This window comes from Arachis hypogaea, chromosome 12, assembly GCF_003086295.3.
Source record: "Arachis hypogaea cultivar Tifrunner chromosome 12, arahy.Tifrunner.gnm2.J5K5, whole genome shotgun sequence".
Lineage (NCBI taxonomy): Eukaryota > Viridiplantae > Streptophyta > Magnoliopsida > Fabales > Fabaceae > Arachis > Arachis hypogaea.
This window is the reverse complement of record NC_092047.1, coordinates 79,372,763-79,391,752: the sequence shown is the minus strand read 5'-3', so window position 1 is coordinate 79,391,752 and position 18,990 is coordinate 79,372,763. Positions and strand designations below refer to the sequence as shown.

At 33.6% G+C, this 18,990-nt stretch overlaps 2 protein-coding genes across 2 annotated transcripts; one reads left to right on the top strand and one right to left on the bottom strand.

Annotated features, from left to right (window-relative positions):
* Positions 1 to 2,880: 2,880 nt before the first annotated feature.
* LOC112727567 (triacylglycerol lipase SDP1) lies at positions 2,881 to 7,531 on the bottom strand. Its single transcript, XM_025777364.3, has 3 exons — positions 5,199 to 7,531; positions 4,460 to 4,603; positions 2,881 to 4,065 (listed from the first exon to the last, which is right to left on the bottom strand). Exons 1-3 carry the CDS (start codon positions 6,615 to 6,617, stop codon positions 3,139 to 3,141), a joined length of 2,490 nt encoding a protein of 829 aa, XP_025633149.1. The 5' UTR covers positions 6,618 to 7,531; the 3' UTR covers positions 2,881 to 3,138.
* A 7,834-nt stretch (positions 7,532 to 15,365) lies between these two features.
* LOC114924839 (uncharacterized) lies at positions 15,366 to 16,683 on the top strand. Its single transcript, XM_029290431.2, has one exon. It carries the CDS (start codon positions 15,596 to 15,598, stop codon positions 16,472 to 16,474), a length of 879 nt encoding a protein of 292 aa, XP_029146264.1. The 5' UTR covers positions 15,366 to 15,595; the 3' UTR covers positions 16,475 to 16,683.
* The last annotated feature ends 2,307 nt before the right edge of the window (positions 16,684 to 18,990 follow it).

Below are 18,990 nucleotides of genomic sequence, written 5' to 3'. Positions count from 1 at the left end.
ATGACTGATTTTTTTATGTATATGTAGTATCATTGGTTTTGTTATATATTGAATATTTGTGGCTCTTTTATCTAAAATTTATTACTTGCAACAAGGGCTACTGCTACTGCACTTGCTGGAAGGCATGCTGATGGATCATTACTTGTTGAAGACTTCAAATTAAAGTTGAAGATCAAAGTGGAAAGAAAGTACAATTTGGTTCTGAGACTGATCAGAGGTATAATTAAGCAACCATGCGTAATAAACATTGTGAGCCATTTAACTCTATTCTCCTTCCTAATTGCTGCTTAGAGAAGACTATTAATGCTTATGAGTTTGTATATATAGGCATTTGAGGTTGGAGCTTCTTGAGGGAGTAGCATTGACTTTTGCAAAAGCAAAATTTGCTCGGGTATGAAAAAGGCCTATTGGGACTTAAGATGAATTTATAATTATAATTGAGAATTTGAACATGTATTGGCTTACTTATTTGATTATGTTGCAGCTACAAGTGACTGATAAAACTTAAAGGTAAATTCTATCGCACCGCTGTAAGACCGGTTATGCTTTATGGTACGGAGTGTTGGGCGGCTAAAGGGGAGCATGAACATAAGCTGAGTGTGGCAGAGATGAAGATGTTGAGATGGATGAGTGGTCATACGCGATTGGATAAAATAAGAAATGAAGATATAAGGGAGAGAGTTGGAGTAGCACCCATTGTGAAAAAGATGGTTGAATCGCGTCTTAGGTGGTTTGGACATGTGAGAAGAAGACCAATAGAACATCCAGTCAGGAGGGTGGATGAGATGGAAGATGAACAAGGGGTGAAAGGCAGAAAAAGACCTAAGAAAACCATCCATGAGGTGGTCAAACGAGATCTACATGTAAATGGTCTCTCTGTAGACATGACACATGACAGAGCACAATGGCGTCGTTTGATTCATGTAGCCAACCCCACTTAGTGGGACAAGGCTTTGTTATTGTTGTTGTTGTATTCAAATGGGCTTCAAAGAGGTTAATGCGAAGCGAGTATTGCGAATGACCAATCAAAATGTTGGGGGAGCCATTGATCTTCTTCTTGAGGAGAAGGCCAAGAAGAGACAAAAATATATGGAAGATATCCAAAAAAGGAACCAGATTTAGTTGGTTAAACTTACACTTACACTTAACTTGATCTTTATTATTATTATTATTATTATTATTATTATTATTATTATTAAACACACTATTTACTCTAATCCTCACTAAAAATCACCTTCTTCACTCTCAATCTCTCTCAAAACCCTCATGTGAAATGGATAATGTGAAATGAAGAAAGTAAGAAACCAAGCAAAGCAACGAAGCATGCAAGGCTCACTCCACTTGTCATGAAACCACTCATCCCAAAAACTTAAGCTAATAGAAGAAGGTAACACTAATGGTTATATATATAACATTCTTCCTCAAGCAAGAGCCTCTCTTTTGGATTTGCTTGATTTGCTATCTTTTCCACTTTTTTTGGGATTCACTAAGGATCGAACTCTTGACCTTTCGGACATAGAGCTCTGATACCGTATCATGAAACCACACTAATGTTATATCTCTAACACCAGTCACCCCATTTTAAAGATACCAACCCATTAGTACAAGGTAGTTTTCCGGAGCATACTTGTCATGTGTATGGAGACAAACTGAAAAAGTGGTCAACACGCAGTGTGTGTTGCCCTCCACTTGACATGTGGCAAGGAACCACTGATAAAAGTGTCTTGAAATCATGCGTGTCTTGAAATCATGCGAAGAATCTCTGCTACCTTAACACGCATAGTGTGTGTTGGCTACTCTCGCAACACGTGACAAATCTCTATTGGGAATCTCTATTAAAATTGTCTCGAAACTTTACGCATAATTTCTGCAAAAGCAATACGCAGAGTGCGTGTTGTGTCAGTATATCTATAATTTTACACTTTTGCAAAATACCCAAAATAAGAATATTCAATAAAACACCACTTATTTATCTATATTAAAAATAAGTTCTAAAAATAATTTCTAACTATAAATAGCCTTGGTTGGCAGTGTTTTGTACCAGTGTGTAAGCCTTTTTATTTTTGGCCAACAAGTAACATTGGCTCGTTGAGGACCTGTGATGCTGCTGCTAAGAGTTAACATGAAAAATGTGTTCATAATTGTATCTACAAAAATAATTCAATAGAAGGTATTGCAAGAGCCAGTTTAATAAGATAGGGCACCCCAAGCAATTTAAATATAACAAACAGATGTGAAACTCCCGAAAATTTAAGGGAAATTCAATTGGGAGTTTTGGAAGTTATTATAAATAATTTCTATCTGTCTAGTTATAATTATTATTCATTGATCTAATGCAGGATAGATACATTAGATTTTAATTAAAAAAACACATACAAAGATGATGTTCTCTTCTATTAAAAATCTTCGTTCGTTAAAAAAACAGAAATTGAAGAACAAAAATCTTGTCTTATTTTTTTATTTTTTTTCAAACATTCCCCAAAATTTATTTGCAAGCGAGAGAAGGGGATTAATACCTGGTGCTTACTACGATGATTATTTTTATAGTCTCTATGGCTATATAATTTTAGTAATATTTAAAAAATATTTAAAATTAAAATAATATTTTTAATATTTAAAATATTTTTAATTAAAAATAAAATAAAAAATATATAATAAATATGACTTTAATTTTAAACACTTTTAAGTGTTCTCAAAGTCATATAACTATCGTAGCCAACATTTTTTTCGGTTAAAATTGTATAACTACAACCTACAGTAATCATGATAGACTCGACCTTAATATATTGTTTGGAGAAAGATATATTATTTCATTCATTTGCTTAAGTAACTGGCTACTGCTGCAAATTTTAAGTTAGAAAAAGGAATGCACTTGTACGATAAAGAAACCCCATTTTACTTTCGCTGCATTTCTGAGTAACCTTGATTAACAGCTATATATATACCGTCAAAATACAACAGTAGACAAATCTTTGGCGTGAAGATATTTTCATAAGCGGGAGTAATGATCTACACTAAGAACACATAACTTATAAGGGTAAGTAAATATTTTCCTTGGCAAGACCAAATTTCATGCTATTAACAATCTACATTCAATAGCATCGAAGTATTGAAGTCACCAGGGAAAATTGCCAAGAGTTAACGGTCAGCAACGGTTTTATCCTTACCCAAATCGGCACTGGAATCAACTTCGGAGTTGTTGTCTGGGGTAATTGTTTCATTGTCGCCATTTTCGGAATCAGAAACTGTGCTAGCAGTGTCCATCTCCTTCCCTGGACAATAAATTTGGACAGACTCGGCGACTTCATTGCTAAAACTATCATGACTCCTACTTGAAGGTGACAAGTCTTCTTTCTTGATAACATTGAACACAATCCCATTATGGATCCTTTCAGGCTGCAAAAGATCGCCTTCAGTTACCATTATGCTAGATCCATTCGTGAAAACCTTGTTGCCGTTTTCCCTCTGGTCAGATTCTGAGGAGCTCCTATCCGGTGTTGTCACCCTGGGACTGTGATATTGAAAATCGTGAGGCGTAGTACGACCCGGCATGCTTGTACTAGGTTCAATATCGATTTCTAAGTGCTGGACGAAGTCAATGAACAGATTGGACGAAGTAGTTCTCATTAAAGGCCCCCCAGTTCTTGTCCAAGAATTTGAGTCACTACATTCAGATTCGCAGTCACTTCCATCATATGCGCTACGGTTGGACTTCCAATTTTTACCGGAGGTTTCATTGGGACCGTTAGCACCTAGAATAAGATCTTCAAGGGATCCTGTTGAATTTTCTCGTGCAATAACATTCCATGAAGGAATTCTTCTTGCACCACAGAACTTGACAGCTGGGGGAAAACCAGAACCTTGAGAAGAAACAGCAGCCGCCGCTCTTGCAGCACTTCGTTTGAGTCTTCTCATATGATTGAGCATTACAACACACTCATCAAGAGCAAGCTCAATTCCACAATTAGCTTTTATGGCCGAAAGCTTCTCCCAGGTGCATCTTCTCCCTTGGTTGTTTGCCTTTTGAAGTTCCATATATGAAGGATTCTGTATAATTTTCGAGTACTGGTGCATGAAACAAGGGAAAAAAAGTTATTCAGGAGTCCACTGAGTTATCTCTAAGAAGAATTATGCATAAATAAGTTGATAAATCTTTTGTTAAATGTAAGAACGAGTGTCTTAGAGAAACAGTTGAGTTGTTTCCATCTGACTCAAAGTCACAAAGTTTAAACCATGGAATCAGCTACTAATGCTTGCATTAGGTTAGGCTACCTAATTACATCCTGTGGGTGCGATCTTTTCCTGGACCCTAAGTCGTGCAAGATGCTTTGCACCAGACTTCCCTTTTTGCTTTTACTAAATGTAAGATGGAAACATCCTTCACATTTTGCCTTTGCTTATCTCAATTCAGATAAATGACATAGCAAGCAGCGTAATTAAATAAGCTTCAGAAGCATACCTGAGCAAGAGTTGCAGGCATAACAACAGTTACATCACCCTCCCACTCTTGAGCAAACAGCTTGGCAATTCCACCTAAGGGAAATCCGAGTTCAAGTATCTGATTACATCTATGTTTCACCTCCATCTCCACAAGATGAGCAAGCTACAAAATCAAAAGCCACATTGAATGTTATCGGTGCATATTGTGAATGTATATCAAGGCAAGAACATACTTCTGATTAAATAGTTTCTCTATATAAGTGCCACAGTTTATTTTTGTTTTTTACACAGAAAGTCATTATTTGAATTCAAGAACTCTCCATTGCAGCAGATATTCTGATTAGGAAGGCAAGCCTATGGTTAGTCTGGAATCAAACGATGACATTACTGAGAAGATTTAACCATGTAAGTTTCCCGGCAAGAAGTTACAAGGGTCCGGGTTTGGAATAGTAGACGCCAGAAAATCCACAGTAATTAGTCAAGCAAGTAATAAGTACTAAATGCATGATATCTGATAGCTGGCATCAGAAGATGCCCAAATCTTAATCGGTTATGCATAGAAAATCTTAAAGCATGAACAGAGATAAGGAATTATAAATGGATAAATGTAAACCTTTGTCTAGGTGTCTGTAACAATAAGGACCAACTTCACATATCATCTCAATGTGGAATTATCATGAAATGTGGAAGCGAAAATTCAATTCAGAGAAAATGCGACAATTATCGAGTTTCTGTAGATTGCAAGTCCGTATACATACCTTGGCAGCGAAGTTGCCTCCGTAAGCTCGCACAAACTCTTTCATCCTCAACAATGGTGAAATATGAGGATTGGCCTGACTAACTATAAAATGATTGACATTGAACAGCTCTTTCAACTGCATCATTGGCAAATCCATCTCCAAGCTACCATCCCTCCATCGCCGTGCTGATGATGATCCCTCTTCAGGACCCAGATTAAATGGAGGATGGTAAGGTACAATCTGTCCACTTCTATCCTTCGCCATCAATTCCTGTGCCTCGAAAAGCCCAGGAAAGGCACAAGAAGCAGTGACTGCACTCCATATAACAACATTAGGTGAAGTCAAGTAGTTAAGGCATCTAGGTGGCTCATGCTTTCTTGGAGAGCAAACAGTAATTCCAAGAATCCGACCCGTCATGTCATAAGCTTCTTGAAATGTAAGATTGCTGGTTAGATGCCTCAACATCATTTGCAACTGTCTGATCTCATGAACTGCACCTAATGTTGTGACCCTCTTCACAACACTAAAAATCCCACCCATTTGATCGAAAAATTGCAATGAGTGTAACGAATCCTCAAAAAAGCTTTGAAGCTCAGGCCAAGATCTAGTGGCAACAACAGCGCATATAATCGATCCTACACTTGAACCAGCAATTATCCTAGGCATAAGTTTATGTTCTACCAGAGTTTTAACAACACCAACATGAAAAGCTCCAAGGGAAGCACCCCCACTTAACAGCAAAGCCGTCCTCCCAAACGCATGTCTCGTTTCGTGCATGAATGCAAGCTTCTCTTCCAATGAAAGCTCCTCCGAATCAGAGTCACACACCATTCTCAACTGAGTTGATACCTCATCAATGTACTCCTTGATCAATCTCGGCACCTGAAGCCTGCCTTTATGGAGGGCAGGATTACACATATTACCTAGATTTCTAACAAGATCAGCTCTCATACAAAATATAATATCCCTTAGAGATCCCTCATGCCGGCGCTGGCGAAGCTCTTGAAGCTTATTGCTCACCAATTCTACATCATACAGGTCCTCTTCATTCATCCTTGGTGTCTCTTTATCAAGCATCTTAGCTGCATGAGCCCATTCCTCATAAGTCAACGCGGCTCGCATCATATTACTCCAGAATTTCCTTCTATAGGCCAACTCGGCCGTTACCCTCACACTCGCATACCGTCTCAACAAGAATGCAACAATTGTGATCATTGCTAATAACCCCTGAGGGTTCCTAGGATGAAATGATGATATAATTGGTACCCAAAATCCCCTAACCCTTCGGAAGGTATCCACCAATATCAACAGTAGCTGATGCCTCAAATGTGACATAGATTTGCACATAAGAACCCTAAATGCAATTGCTCTGCCAAAAATGGTCGCAGGGCCAATTGGGAAAACCTCAACAGTAGCCTCATTACTTATACGATCCATCCCTTTTGATCAAAACCTAAAAGTAAGGGCTCTCTCTTTTTCTTCTCACAAGTGAAAACTCTGAAGGGACCAAGTAACCCTCCAAGAGTTCTCTGAAAATGAAGGTGTTTTGGCAATTAAGTATGTCCTATGGACCAAAGAAAATTTAAATTGATGACTCCAAAGAAGGAGTGCAATCAAATGGAAGAACAACCAACAGATTCAGCAAGTGCATATATTACATGTAAATAGGTAGATCATGCATCACTTTATATTTAATTTAATTTCGTTCAGATGCAATCAAATTTGAGTGAATTCAGATCTTCAATTGCAAATTTTAAGATAAGAACGAATGAATTGTCAATTTTTCTGAGATGCGAAATATTAGAAATGGATCAAATAGCAATGAACAAGAAATAATATATAAAAAAAATAAATTAAATAAAATGAAAAGAAGAAATGTTCCCGCTAAGCCAAAGAAAGAAGAGAGGGCCTAGCGAGAACGAGAGTCTGCGTTGAATATATGAATTGAATGGAAAAAATGGAACGAAAACAAGAGATAGGAAGAAGGGAAGAGAGGCATTGGGATCTGAAATGGATGGATAAAGATACCGGAACGGTGACACGGAAGCAAGTCAGAAAAGTGCGCTGTGGGCATTTCAGCAATGTGTGCTTTTTATATGCTTCTAGATACATTGTTATCTATACAAACTTCTATAGATAACAAACAATTATTAACAGACCAAAGAAGAATAAACAAGAAACATGTTGCTTGATGCTTATGGAGTTATGGACTACGGTATGGCTTCCCCATGGGCCTGACGTGGAATTGCAGTTGTTTGTGGGATTTGTTTTGATGTCATTGGAAGAAGGGAGGAGGATATGATGCAACGTGGCGCTAAATAACAGATGTTGGTTTGTAATAAATTATAAATAGCGTATTGGAATGTACTAACGGTTTTTATTTTGGACAGGAGGGTAAATATGACAGGAAATTTTTATTCAATTTGTAGTGTTTAAATTTTTTAAGTTTATCTTTTATCAGAAATTATTTTTAAGAGTAAAGTATCATTTTTGTTTCCAACTTTTGGGGTAAGTCTCAAAGTTATTCCCTAACTTTACTCTATGTTTAATATGCTAATAAAAATAATATTTTGATTAAATATTGATATTTAAAATATATTATACTATTATAAATGTGCAGAAAATACTGATATAACACATAGAAAGTATATTGTTGTAGGTATTTTGCGTATTGATTTTTTCTTATAAAATTTATCCACTTATAATTATACTAAATAATCTCATTTTTAATAAAAATATCAATATTTTTTTCATATAAAAAATATTAGCCATTTTTTATTAGTTATTTAATTTGTATATCTTCTATTTTATTGTATAAATATTTTTAAATAATTATTTGATATATAATTCATCTATAAACATTTTTTATTAAATAAAGAATGTTATATTTTTTATTAATTAAATAAATTTTAGCTCGTTATTATTATATTTTATATCAACGGCTCGTATTTAGAGTTAAATTTAAAGTTTAGTATTTAGAATTTAAAGTTTAAGATTTAAGATTTAAAGTTTAAACTTTAAAATTTAAGATTTAAGATTTAATATTTAAGATATAAAATTTAAAATTTAGATTTTAGAATTTAAAAAGTATTGAATTGCACTACTTATTTTCTACAGAATATATAACATTTATTGTTGTATAAATATTTTTAAATAATTATTAGACATATATATTTTTTATAAATTCTTCAATAATTATTAAAAATATATAAATTTATATTAAAAACTTAATATATAAGTAATAAAAATTATTATATTACAATTGTTTCGGCGTCTGGAGCCCCAAACGGCCCAACGGCGACCTGGTCTTCAAACTCACGACATCTCTACGGTCCAGATTGACTAAGAAGTTGGGAACTAATAGCTAACATTTAAATTCAAATACCTCTCTTATTTTAATCAATAACATAACGAAACAAATTATAAAAAGGAAGGTAAAGACTTCCTCAGGTACATTACAACACATCATTCTATACCTTTTAGACTCGTTCTGATTTGAACATTAAAGTGTCTTTTTGTAGGTATCACCCTATTACTTCAGAGATCCGATCGCATCATTACAAAGACCGACAAAATTTCAATCCTTTTTTCACCCGTACCAACGAAATCTTGTCCAATAATATTATAACATAAATATAAATAAAATTAATAAAATATGAATATAGTGAATTGAATAAGACAAATAAATTATTATTTCTTTATTAAATGACATAATTAGAATAAATAACAGAATAAGGACAAGAAACAAATATTGCACTAGACATTTGTATGTTCTTTAAAAACAAAATGTACGGTTATACTAATAAGAGAAAATAGTTCAAATATCAATTAGAAAATAGGAGGAGCACTTGATTTCATGTTATAATTTAAAACAAAACAATAGTAAAATGACAAAAATAATGTCCAAATAAAAAATGAGTACAAAATTATAAATAATTTTGAGAAATTAAAAATGTACAGGACTTTACTAGTATGGGTTGAGGAAATGATTGAGGATTCGTCGGTCTTGGTGATCACGTGATCGGAATTCAGGAGCAACGGTGGTGGTATTTTCGATGCTCAAGTCAGAATGAGTCTAAGAGGTATATGTATGAATTAGGAGTGTGTAACGTATCTGAGGAAGTTTTTGGATCCCACTGTATAGTTTGTCTTTGTTATCTTATCTTATTAGCTAAGATAAGGGGGTGTTTGAATTTAAATGTTGGTTAGAGGTTTTTAATTTTTCTAGATAGTTCGGGCCGTAAAGAGGATTTGGGCCTGTTGTAACACTATCACCACCAGAATGTCACGCTTTTGGCTGCGCCATTCTAATAGCAAGGATATTAGGACCACTTCTATATATATAACTATAATAATAAGTAAGAACCTTTACTTAAAAATTTTAGAAACTTTTCTTTTAAAACCTCTATATATATATATATATATATATATATATAAACAGGCATACATATAAACACAAATACATCTCAACATACTTTACATTCACAAGAATAACTTACACAAGTAACATACAAATATGTATTATATACCTATATAATTAAAAATTCTATCCCTCTATACAAAGATTTATATCAATTATAAAGACAAAGGAAAATATCTAAAATAAATAAACAAATTTAAATATACAAATAAACTAAGTTACGTCCAAAAGTTTAATAATCTTCTTATAGGCTTCCTCGTCTGTTTCTTGAAAAATATAGGGCTATAAAGGATGAGAACCTAACCCGAAGGTCCTTCGTAAAAGAAAATATCACAAAAGTAATAAAAACACATACACTAGTCAACTCACATCTCAAAAAAGTTTATCTTTATCAAAGCTTTCGATTTTTATATATATATATATATATATATATATATATATATGGAAGAATCAAATCACAACAAATCTTTAATCTTTTCTTTAGGGTTCAAAGACTCACTTAGGAGTTTTCTACCCAATAAACTACTATCACTCGTTTCTATCCATCCAATGCATCGACAAGAGTCTTAGGATGATACCGAGTTCAATTCGCTGGTGCAGATTTTGACACTACAAGAAATTACCAGAATAATGACCGATTTTAGCGACTGAAAACAGTGGTTGCTAATAGCGACTGATTTGGCTACCGATATAGGATTTCTAGGACTAGAAAAAAATCGGTCGTTAAATCGGTCGCTAAAATTATATTCAGCAACCGATTTTAGTGACAAAAAATATCGATCACTAATAGCGACCAATTTAACGACCGATAAGTTTGTTATACGAGTAACATAAAATTGGTCACTAAAATGGTAACTATTTTTTAACTTAGCGACCAAATTAGCAACCGAATTGAGGAAGTAACGCTTGAGATTGTTGGTCACAAAATCGGTCGCTATTTTTTTATTTAGCAACCGATTTTGCAACCAATAAAAAAAGAAGCTAAAAATGGTTGGTCGCTAATTCGGTCGCTAAGCCGGTGGTTGCTAAATCGGTTGCTAATAGTTAAGGTAGCGACCGATTTAGCAACCAAATATAAATACTGATTTAAAGCGATTGATTGCAAAATCGGTCGCTATTTAGCGACCGATTTTGCAACTGATAGAATAAATAAGGTGGAAAAATTTGGTTGCTAATTCGGTCACTAAATCGTGGTTACTATATTGGTTGAAAATTTAATCCTTAGCAACCGAATTAGTGACCAATAAAAAATACTGTTAAAATTAATCAGTCGCTAATTTGAGGCTCTCTTAGCCCAATTTTTGAAGTTGCTGAAGCCATTTGGAGTGCTATATCAAGGGTACATCATTTCATATGAGAGGAAGCATCATTACACACATTAGATAGATAATTAGGAGTAGGAGTAGTGTAGGAGTTTTCTTCAATTTCTCTCTTAGGGTTTACTTAAATTTCATTGTAGAATTTTATAATTTCAGTTTTGATCTTGGATCTTACTTAACTCATTGTAAGTACTTTTTAATTTTCTCTTTAATTACACTACTCTTGTTACATGTTCTTATGGTTTAAGCTATTTTGTTAATATATGCAATTTTGATTTCTTGATCTTTTGTTGATGAATTTGATGTTTTATGATTTCTATATGCTTGATTAGGTTTCTATTGTTGATATTGTGATTAGTGTGGTTATAGTTTTTATTATCTTTTGTAATTTTACATGTTTTGTTTTTATGCCCACAAGGTGTTTGTGAAAATGTCAACTATAGATTTTGAGTAGATTTTCATACCTTGACTTGGGAAATGAGTTCCTAGGATACTAGAATCATAATGTCTGACATTTAGTGGTAATTCTTGGATTGTTAGTTGATTCTTATTTCCATTGACGCTAGCTTTTTACTAAGTTAAATTAGTAAGTTAGCTAGGACTTATAGATTAAGGTCAATTATGCTTGCTTGACTTACTCCTCGATGTTAGGGGTTGACGAAGTGAGATTAACTCATCATACTTGCCATAATTGTAGTTATGAAGATGATAGAATTCCTTAATTCTCATTCCCAAGTCAAGGCTCTTTTATGCAATTATTGCATTTTTATTAGTTTTGATCTTACTTCCTTTTAATTTGCATTAGTTTCCTTTTTGATATTTTGTTAGTTCTTTTATTCTTCAATCTCTTTTATATTTTTCATTTTATACTTTAAAACCCCCTTATCTCACAACCAAGAGTGTGTACACCCAATTTGCATAGTCTGAGAGAGACGACCTGGGACTTAAAACTCCCGGTTATTATTTTGTGTTGATTGTGACAAATCTTTATATTTCTGAACTTTGATCGTGGGAGTTAATTTCCGGTTTGGTCTATACTTGCAACGGAATTCTATTTTTGGGAAAAATCTGAACTGGCACAATTCTCGTGCATCAGTTCGCTTGGATCGGACTGGTTGGGAGTCCAATTTACCAATTTTTTAGCTAAACCGGTCGGTCCAATTCAATTTTTATAACTATACAAAAAACTAATAAATATTGAATAAATAGTTTGAAATAATAATATTTTAATAATAAATTCTAAGAACACATATTGAGAATTAAAAAAAATAGTATTTGTATCATTGTATGATATAGATTGACTAAATCTTCAAAATGGTTCTTAGATTCGGCTACCACGTGACATCATCACTCACCCCACATCATTATCATTCTCTTTCTCATCCTTATCTCCGTACTTCTCTCTCTTTTTTTCCCCCACCCTCTACCACCTTTCCCTCTCCTTTTCCTCTCCTTGTATTTTTCATTCTCTACCACTTCCTGCTGCAGGTCTCCCTGCCACCATACTGTCCCTTCCGATCTCCTCCACTCTTTCTCCACTTTTATCGCCACAGCACCTGCAAGTTCTAGAATCCAGATTTAATGTTCTGCTCTGAGTTTCTATCGCAATCAATTGGTACAATTATGCTTTTAGAATTACGCTACCACCATCTCTCTCGTTTTATGGAATACTTGGTTCCTTGTTATTCCTCATTGGCAGATCCATGAGGTTCACTGAAACTTACAAGTAAACGGATCCTTGTTATTTCTCTCCCAGTACTCAATTCATCACCGTAGCCGTCGATTACCACCTCATCATTCAGAAAACTCTCTCTTTCACAGTCTTCCAAACATTCACTCCATCACCTCAAGTTCATTCATTCATTTTTTTCTTTTTTATTGTGAATTTGTGTCAGTATTCTAAAATCTTTGATTTTGTTTCGTGATTTTGACTTCTTTTGTGAACCGTGACTTCATTGGGTGTAATAATATAAGGATTTAGACGATTTTTTAAAAATGTAGAGTTGCATTTAGATTTTTCTATCTGTGATATTTGTTAGTGTGTGTTGAGATTTTCAACTTGAGTGTGGTAGGTGAAAGCGAAAGAAAAGAGGAGGAGATTAGAGAGGATAGTATGATGGCAGAGAGACTTCTAATAGAAAGTGATAGAGAGTGAGAAGGAGAGGGAGAGGTGGTGGAGGTGGAGAAGAGAGGGATGGAGATAGGGATGAGAAAGAGGATGATGATGATGTGGGGGTGAGTGATGATGCTAAATAGTAATAGTGGTGTCACATCAGCAATTCGACTATTGACTCACACGTTAAAAATAAGTTCAGAGACTAATATGTTATCTAGAGTTCAATCTGAAAGTTTAAATTAATGCAACTAAAATTTCAATAATTAAATTAGTGCACAAACTGAATTTAAGAGAACACTTTAAAAATTTAAACGATATTGATAAAATTGATGATAACATACCCAATTTTATTATTATTATTATTATTATTATTAGATACGAAGAGGACGGCATAACTCATCAGCTCCCTTCTTGAATCTTGACACTCAAAATCCTTTGGAAAATTTGTAATATCTTTTCTTTTTCTTTGACAGGGTTAATATGTAATATCGAGAATCAAGAATAGATATTACAGCTCAAAAATAGGGAAAAAAAAATGAAAGTCATGTGTAGGAGAATAGAAATCAGCGTTGAAAATTGTAAAATCACGTTACTACAAGTTTGCCACCATTTAATCCTCCCATCTGAAAACCAAAAATACCAAAGCAAGTTTAAATTGTTAAAACGAAATCTGCCAAACACGCCCTCTTTTTTCTTTTCCATTTTCTTTTCTTTTCTTTGTTTTTTTTTTTTTAGGTTTCTATAAATGCTTAATTACCAAACATGCCTGTATTATGATTAACTTTTACGGTACCGGTAACATGTGAAACTTACCGCGTTTAACAGCAAAACACATACATTACATGGACTTGCAAAATCGTCAACAAAATTCTCCTACACTTGCACCAGGAGGAACCACCTCAGATTCCTCAATCTTTCACGCTTTCAATTCAATGGAACAATAGTTGATTCATTATATTTTGGAAAAAATCATGTTTCTATCTTAGAAATTGGTGACAACTATAGATCCACCTGGGGAATCTCCATTGTGCAATTTTCTTCAGCACCTCTGTTTAAGCTCCATAAGGTAAAGATTATGCCATTTTCTAAATATATTTTATTTATTTATTTTTCTTTTTGCATATAGATAAAATAATGGGATGAACATGAAGGACCCAAATTAAAGGAGCCAAAACATCATGTATCAATCATACAATTAAATCACGTGCTTGAAAATTTTGTCCGCTTTTTATTTTCCTCCAAGATATCATGTCAAGAATGCGTGACACAAATACAAAGATGGATCTCACCTTTTCACTTTTCATCTTTTAGGCAAATTCGATATAAATATTTTAGGTACCAGATAATTCTCCTAAGTATTATGGCTTATGACATTTTGTTTGCTATTTTCATATATTGTTTTGTATGCACACTTCTTCTAAAATTTTCTGTGTATGCCATTATTTTACGTCATAAACAGGGTTCGAAAGATGTTTGATCACAAGTTTGAGAATGAACCGTCTTACTATAGTGATTATTCATATGCGGAGAGTATGTCTGGAGTAGAAGATTCTTATTCTGATTATCCGCCACCATACAATGGAAGATTATTAGAATGCAGGAAGAAATTGAAGAAAGTGAGGTCCACCAATAATCATAGGTCGTTACACACAGAATCATTCCCTAGAAGAGGAAAATCTCAACCTGTTAGCGCAAAAACTTCAGGAATATCAACCCCAATTGAAGATTCAGATGCAAACGAAGGTTTTGAGGCAAGTTTGCTTTTTTTTTTTTTAATCCAATTAATTTTGGAACACGGGATAACCAAATTGATTCTTATAGAAACTAAATGTATTTTTTCTATTATTTCTTTTATCCTGTATGTTTTTATTATTCAACTATATTGCAAGATATATACAAAAAATCAACTACCAACTATTTATATAGAAATATATTAGTGGAATATATAGTCAAATCGTATAAACAACATAATAATATTATAAAAAGAAATAATTAAATTTTATTCAAATTTATGATCAACTTCATTAAAAATATAATTAAATTAAATTTATATTTATAATAAAAAAATATAAAAATATAGTATAAAATGATATATTATCTATTGTTGTATTCACTAAAGTTTGACATACATATTAGTGTAAAAATGTTTAATTACTCTAACATAGAATGTTCGATTATTTTAATGGTTTGTCAATTTATTGAAAAAAGACATAAACTAATATATATGTATAAACTAATTTATTGATTATCATTTGTATTATATTATATGGTTTGATAGTTTTATAACATGTTAAAAGGATCATATGTTGCATTGTTTGAGCAGAGTTCATCACCGACACTAATCGTAAGGCAGACAGCGCTAAAATTATCATCCTTGAAACTAAAGAGAAGCTTAACCAGAAGCGTATCTCCGGACACAGAATTATTGAGGAGAAAGTTTGATGCAAATTCAAAGTTGCATCAAGCCACATGTTCTTCAGCTCTCAAGCTAGCGCATTTCTGCGATGGCCATGACTTTCCACATGATCAAGGAACTAAATCTAACAAAGAGTTTTCAAGTATGAAGATGTGTTCATATGCTTACTGCTCTGCTCATGTCTGGTACCACGACGGGGATTCGCCTTTGTGCTCCCCGAGGAGTAGGCGTCCGTTGAAGAACCCAAACAACACCAAAACCAAATCGGAGAATCAACGACCTGCTTCCAGGAAAGCATCTCAGAGAGTCCGAATTGCACACAATGAGGATTCCGTGAACGATACAACAACCGATTATTGCGAAACGGAAACAGATTTAGACGTCGATGATGAACACAACAAGTACATACTTCAGCAGTCAGTGCGAAAAGCATTTGATGAGATGCTTGTGCCGCAAGAAACTGAAGCACAGGTTGTCTCTCAAGATAATAATCACTTAAATTCTGAAGGGATTGCAACCTCGAATAAAGTCGTCGAAGATAAGAGTGGAGAAAATAATATTAACTCATCAATATCCAATGAAGAAACTGCTAAAGAAAAAGAAACTTGTGTGGAGTTAGGTAATTCTATTTCCACAACAAAGGAAGAGAGAAAATCACAAAAAGGATGGAGCAATTTGAAAAAGTTAATCCTCTTTAAGAGGTTTGTGAAGGCATTAGAAGAGGCAAGAGAATTCAACCGACGCAGATACAGAGATACACCTTTGGCCTGTGATGGAGGCGTAAAAGCCGAAAGAGTCGATCTAGAAAGACATATAACAGAAGAGGAAAAGAATGCTGAGGAATGGATGCTTGATTATGCACTTCAGAAGGTAATTGCTCAACCTCCTTCTACTCCTGCTAAACGAAAGAAAAGAGTAGCACTTCTTGTAGAAGCTTTTGAAACGGTTGTGCCCTTGGGACGACAAGAAGTTGTGCATCGCCGGCGTTCGTCGCTTTCGAATCGAGCAAGATCAGCTAAATAGGTCGAGTAATTGTTCCTTCCTATGATGCTCACACAAATATATTTTTCATTGGCCAAATTTTATGATGAGGACTGGAACAAACTCTCAAAAATAACGGTGATGAGAAGATAAGTTCCATTGCGGTTAATGAAGAAAGTATTTCAAGTGTGAAAGTTTATGCCAAGATTAAACAGTTATTCTTTTGTCAAAAGACGAGAGTTTTTTTACGACATGATTATTGCACATCACTTCACAGGATGAAATTTAATAACGAGATTAGATTAAGTTGCAACTTGAAAACCCTGTGAGATATTTTCTGGTGTTTCACCGCCACAGATTACTAAATATTTATTTTGTGTAATTAGAGAGAAGAAAATTTTAGTAAAATTCTTTCTAAGTGTATTTTTGTTGTATGAATATAAGTTTTTTATATATAAAAAAGTCGCAGAAAATAACATTTTTCTCTTTTTGTTAGATATTTAAATTACCAATCTTGCTAGGAAATCAACACTAAAATCAACAAAATATTGAATAAAATGTTTAAATGACTTTTGGATATTCTCGTTAATATAGTTATAGATATTTTAAATTAGCTAGATATTTTAAATAAAAACAACAAAGCTCAGACGGTCAGATAGAGAGAGTACGTCTCAGTACTAAAAAAAATGAGAAGAGAGTTTGATGGTGAAATATGGTGGGAAAGACGACCATGCCGTCGAAAGGAATAAGAGGGAGAGTGTAAGACAGTGTGTATCCGATGTGAAGGAGGGTTCTTCTCTTAAAGTCACCCAAGGTTTCTTTCAGAAATAAGATCATTGGTGGAGAGACGTTTAAAGCCTTTGCATTAGTAGGGTCTTTATTTTGGGATGGTATCACGACAGTAACAGGTAAGTAGGGTGATTCTCGTCCACCGAGTGTTAGTTTTGCGAAAGAAGCCAAGAGCTACTTGGCTAAACCATATAAGGAACCCATCGTGATCAACACCAAATGATCATTTGGGCCAAGAGGAAACAAATATAGCAACCAATGGTGTTTACCACTGACATTCTCCGTAAGTTTATTAGCAGTTCAAAATTCAGTCTTCAATGTTAATATATCTTCCTAGATATACTAGAAATATAATAAGATTCCTCACTTAATTCAATATTCAATGTAACAAATTATTTTATGCCCGTAACAAATTATTTTATACCCGAAACAGAACTGTTCTAGCACAATAAAATACATCAAGCATAAAATGCTTTTGGTCAACATTCAATTAATTAGCATAGTAATCTTTTATGGCTGTTTTTGTTAAAAATTAACTTTTGAACGTTGTTATATATTTTTGTGCCAATTTACCTTAATGGTCATTGGTTTCTCATGGTGATTGATTTACTTCATGAGACCGTGAGATATCTGGACTCGTTCAAACATTGCACATTGATGACAGAGCGTAAGAATGTATTTGATGATGTGTTAAATAATTACCTTGAGAAATTTTTATCCGATAATAACTTCCAAGAAACACCTTCATTTAACATCTTGATCATGTGTTAAAATGTTATGAATTGTATTTTGGAGAGAAGCTTCATCCACATCATCCATGACTTTACTACAACAATTACAATCCAAATATGGAGGGGATGACATGTCACGTATAAGTACTTAAATTTTAGGATGACGTTAGTATTAGCAAATTTTTTATTTTTGATACACAAAAAATTATTATGTATAATTTTTTGTGTATACTTTGATTAAATAATTAATATTCACATTATTTTTATAGTGATTGGACCTTTTATTTCGGTCATTAAAGAGATGAAACTTTTTGATAAAGAGCTGGCTATTGCTGCTTACAATTTGGAAACAATTTGAATCCAGAGTAAGTAATATTAGTTTATTAATCATTTTAATTGCTAATTTGTCACGTAATTATTTTTTAACCTTTTCTAATACCATATTATAATACTCTAATTTTATAATTTTAGAGATGTACTTGTTCTAAACGATCATTGTCATGGCACATTGGCACATGCAAGACTTTTCTGGCTATTAAGCCTGACAAGCCAATAACTGGTGATGTAAAAAATTTTTCTGCGGTACTTATTTATTTTGCTTTTAAAATTATAAAATTTGAATTAGCGCAGCATAACCATGATTGTCTGTACTTCATAGTTCCTTGTCTCTGTTTGTTCGATGCTCACCAAAGGGCCATTTGGGCCAAGAGGAAACAAATATGGCAACCAACGGTATTTACCACCGACATTCTCCATAAGTTTATTAGAAATTCAAAATCCAGTCTTCAATATCAACATATCTTCTTAGATATAGTAGAAATATAATAAGATTCCTCACTTATTTCAATATTCAATGTAGCAAAATATTTTATGCCCGAAATAGAACTGTTCCAGCACAATAAAATACATCAAGGATAACTTCATGCAAGACCTCGAGGGATTACACAGGGTTCGTTAATTTTGGTCAACATTCAATTAATTAGTTTAGTAATATTTCATGGCTATTTTTGTTAAAATTTATCTTCAGAACGTTGTTGT

Bases quoted from the DNA above. Each gene is read 5' to 3' on its own strand.
- LOC112727567 (XM_025777364.3), bottom strand. From the start codon at position 6,617: ATGGATCGTATAAGTAATGAGGCTACTGTTGAGGTTTTCCCAATTGGC. The intron at 4,604-5,198 runs GTATGTATACGG...TTGATTTTGTAG, and splicing joins GAGGCAACTTCGCTGCCAAG to CTTGCTCATCTTGTGGAGAT. The intron at 4,066-4,459 runs GTATGCTTCTGA...TTCATGCACCAG, and splicing joins TGCCTGCAACTCTTGCTCAG to TACTCGAAAATTATACAGAA.
- LOC114924839 (XM_029290431.2), top strand. From the start codon at position 15,596: ATGAAGATGTGTTCATATGCTTACTGCTCTGCTCATGTCTGGTACCAC.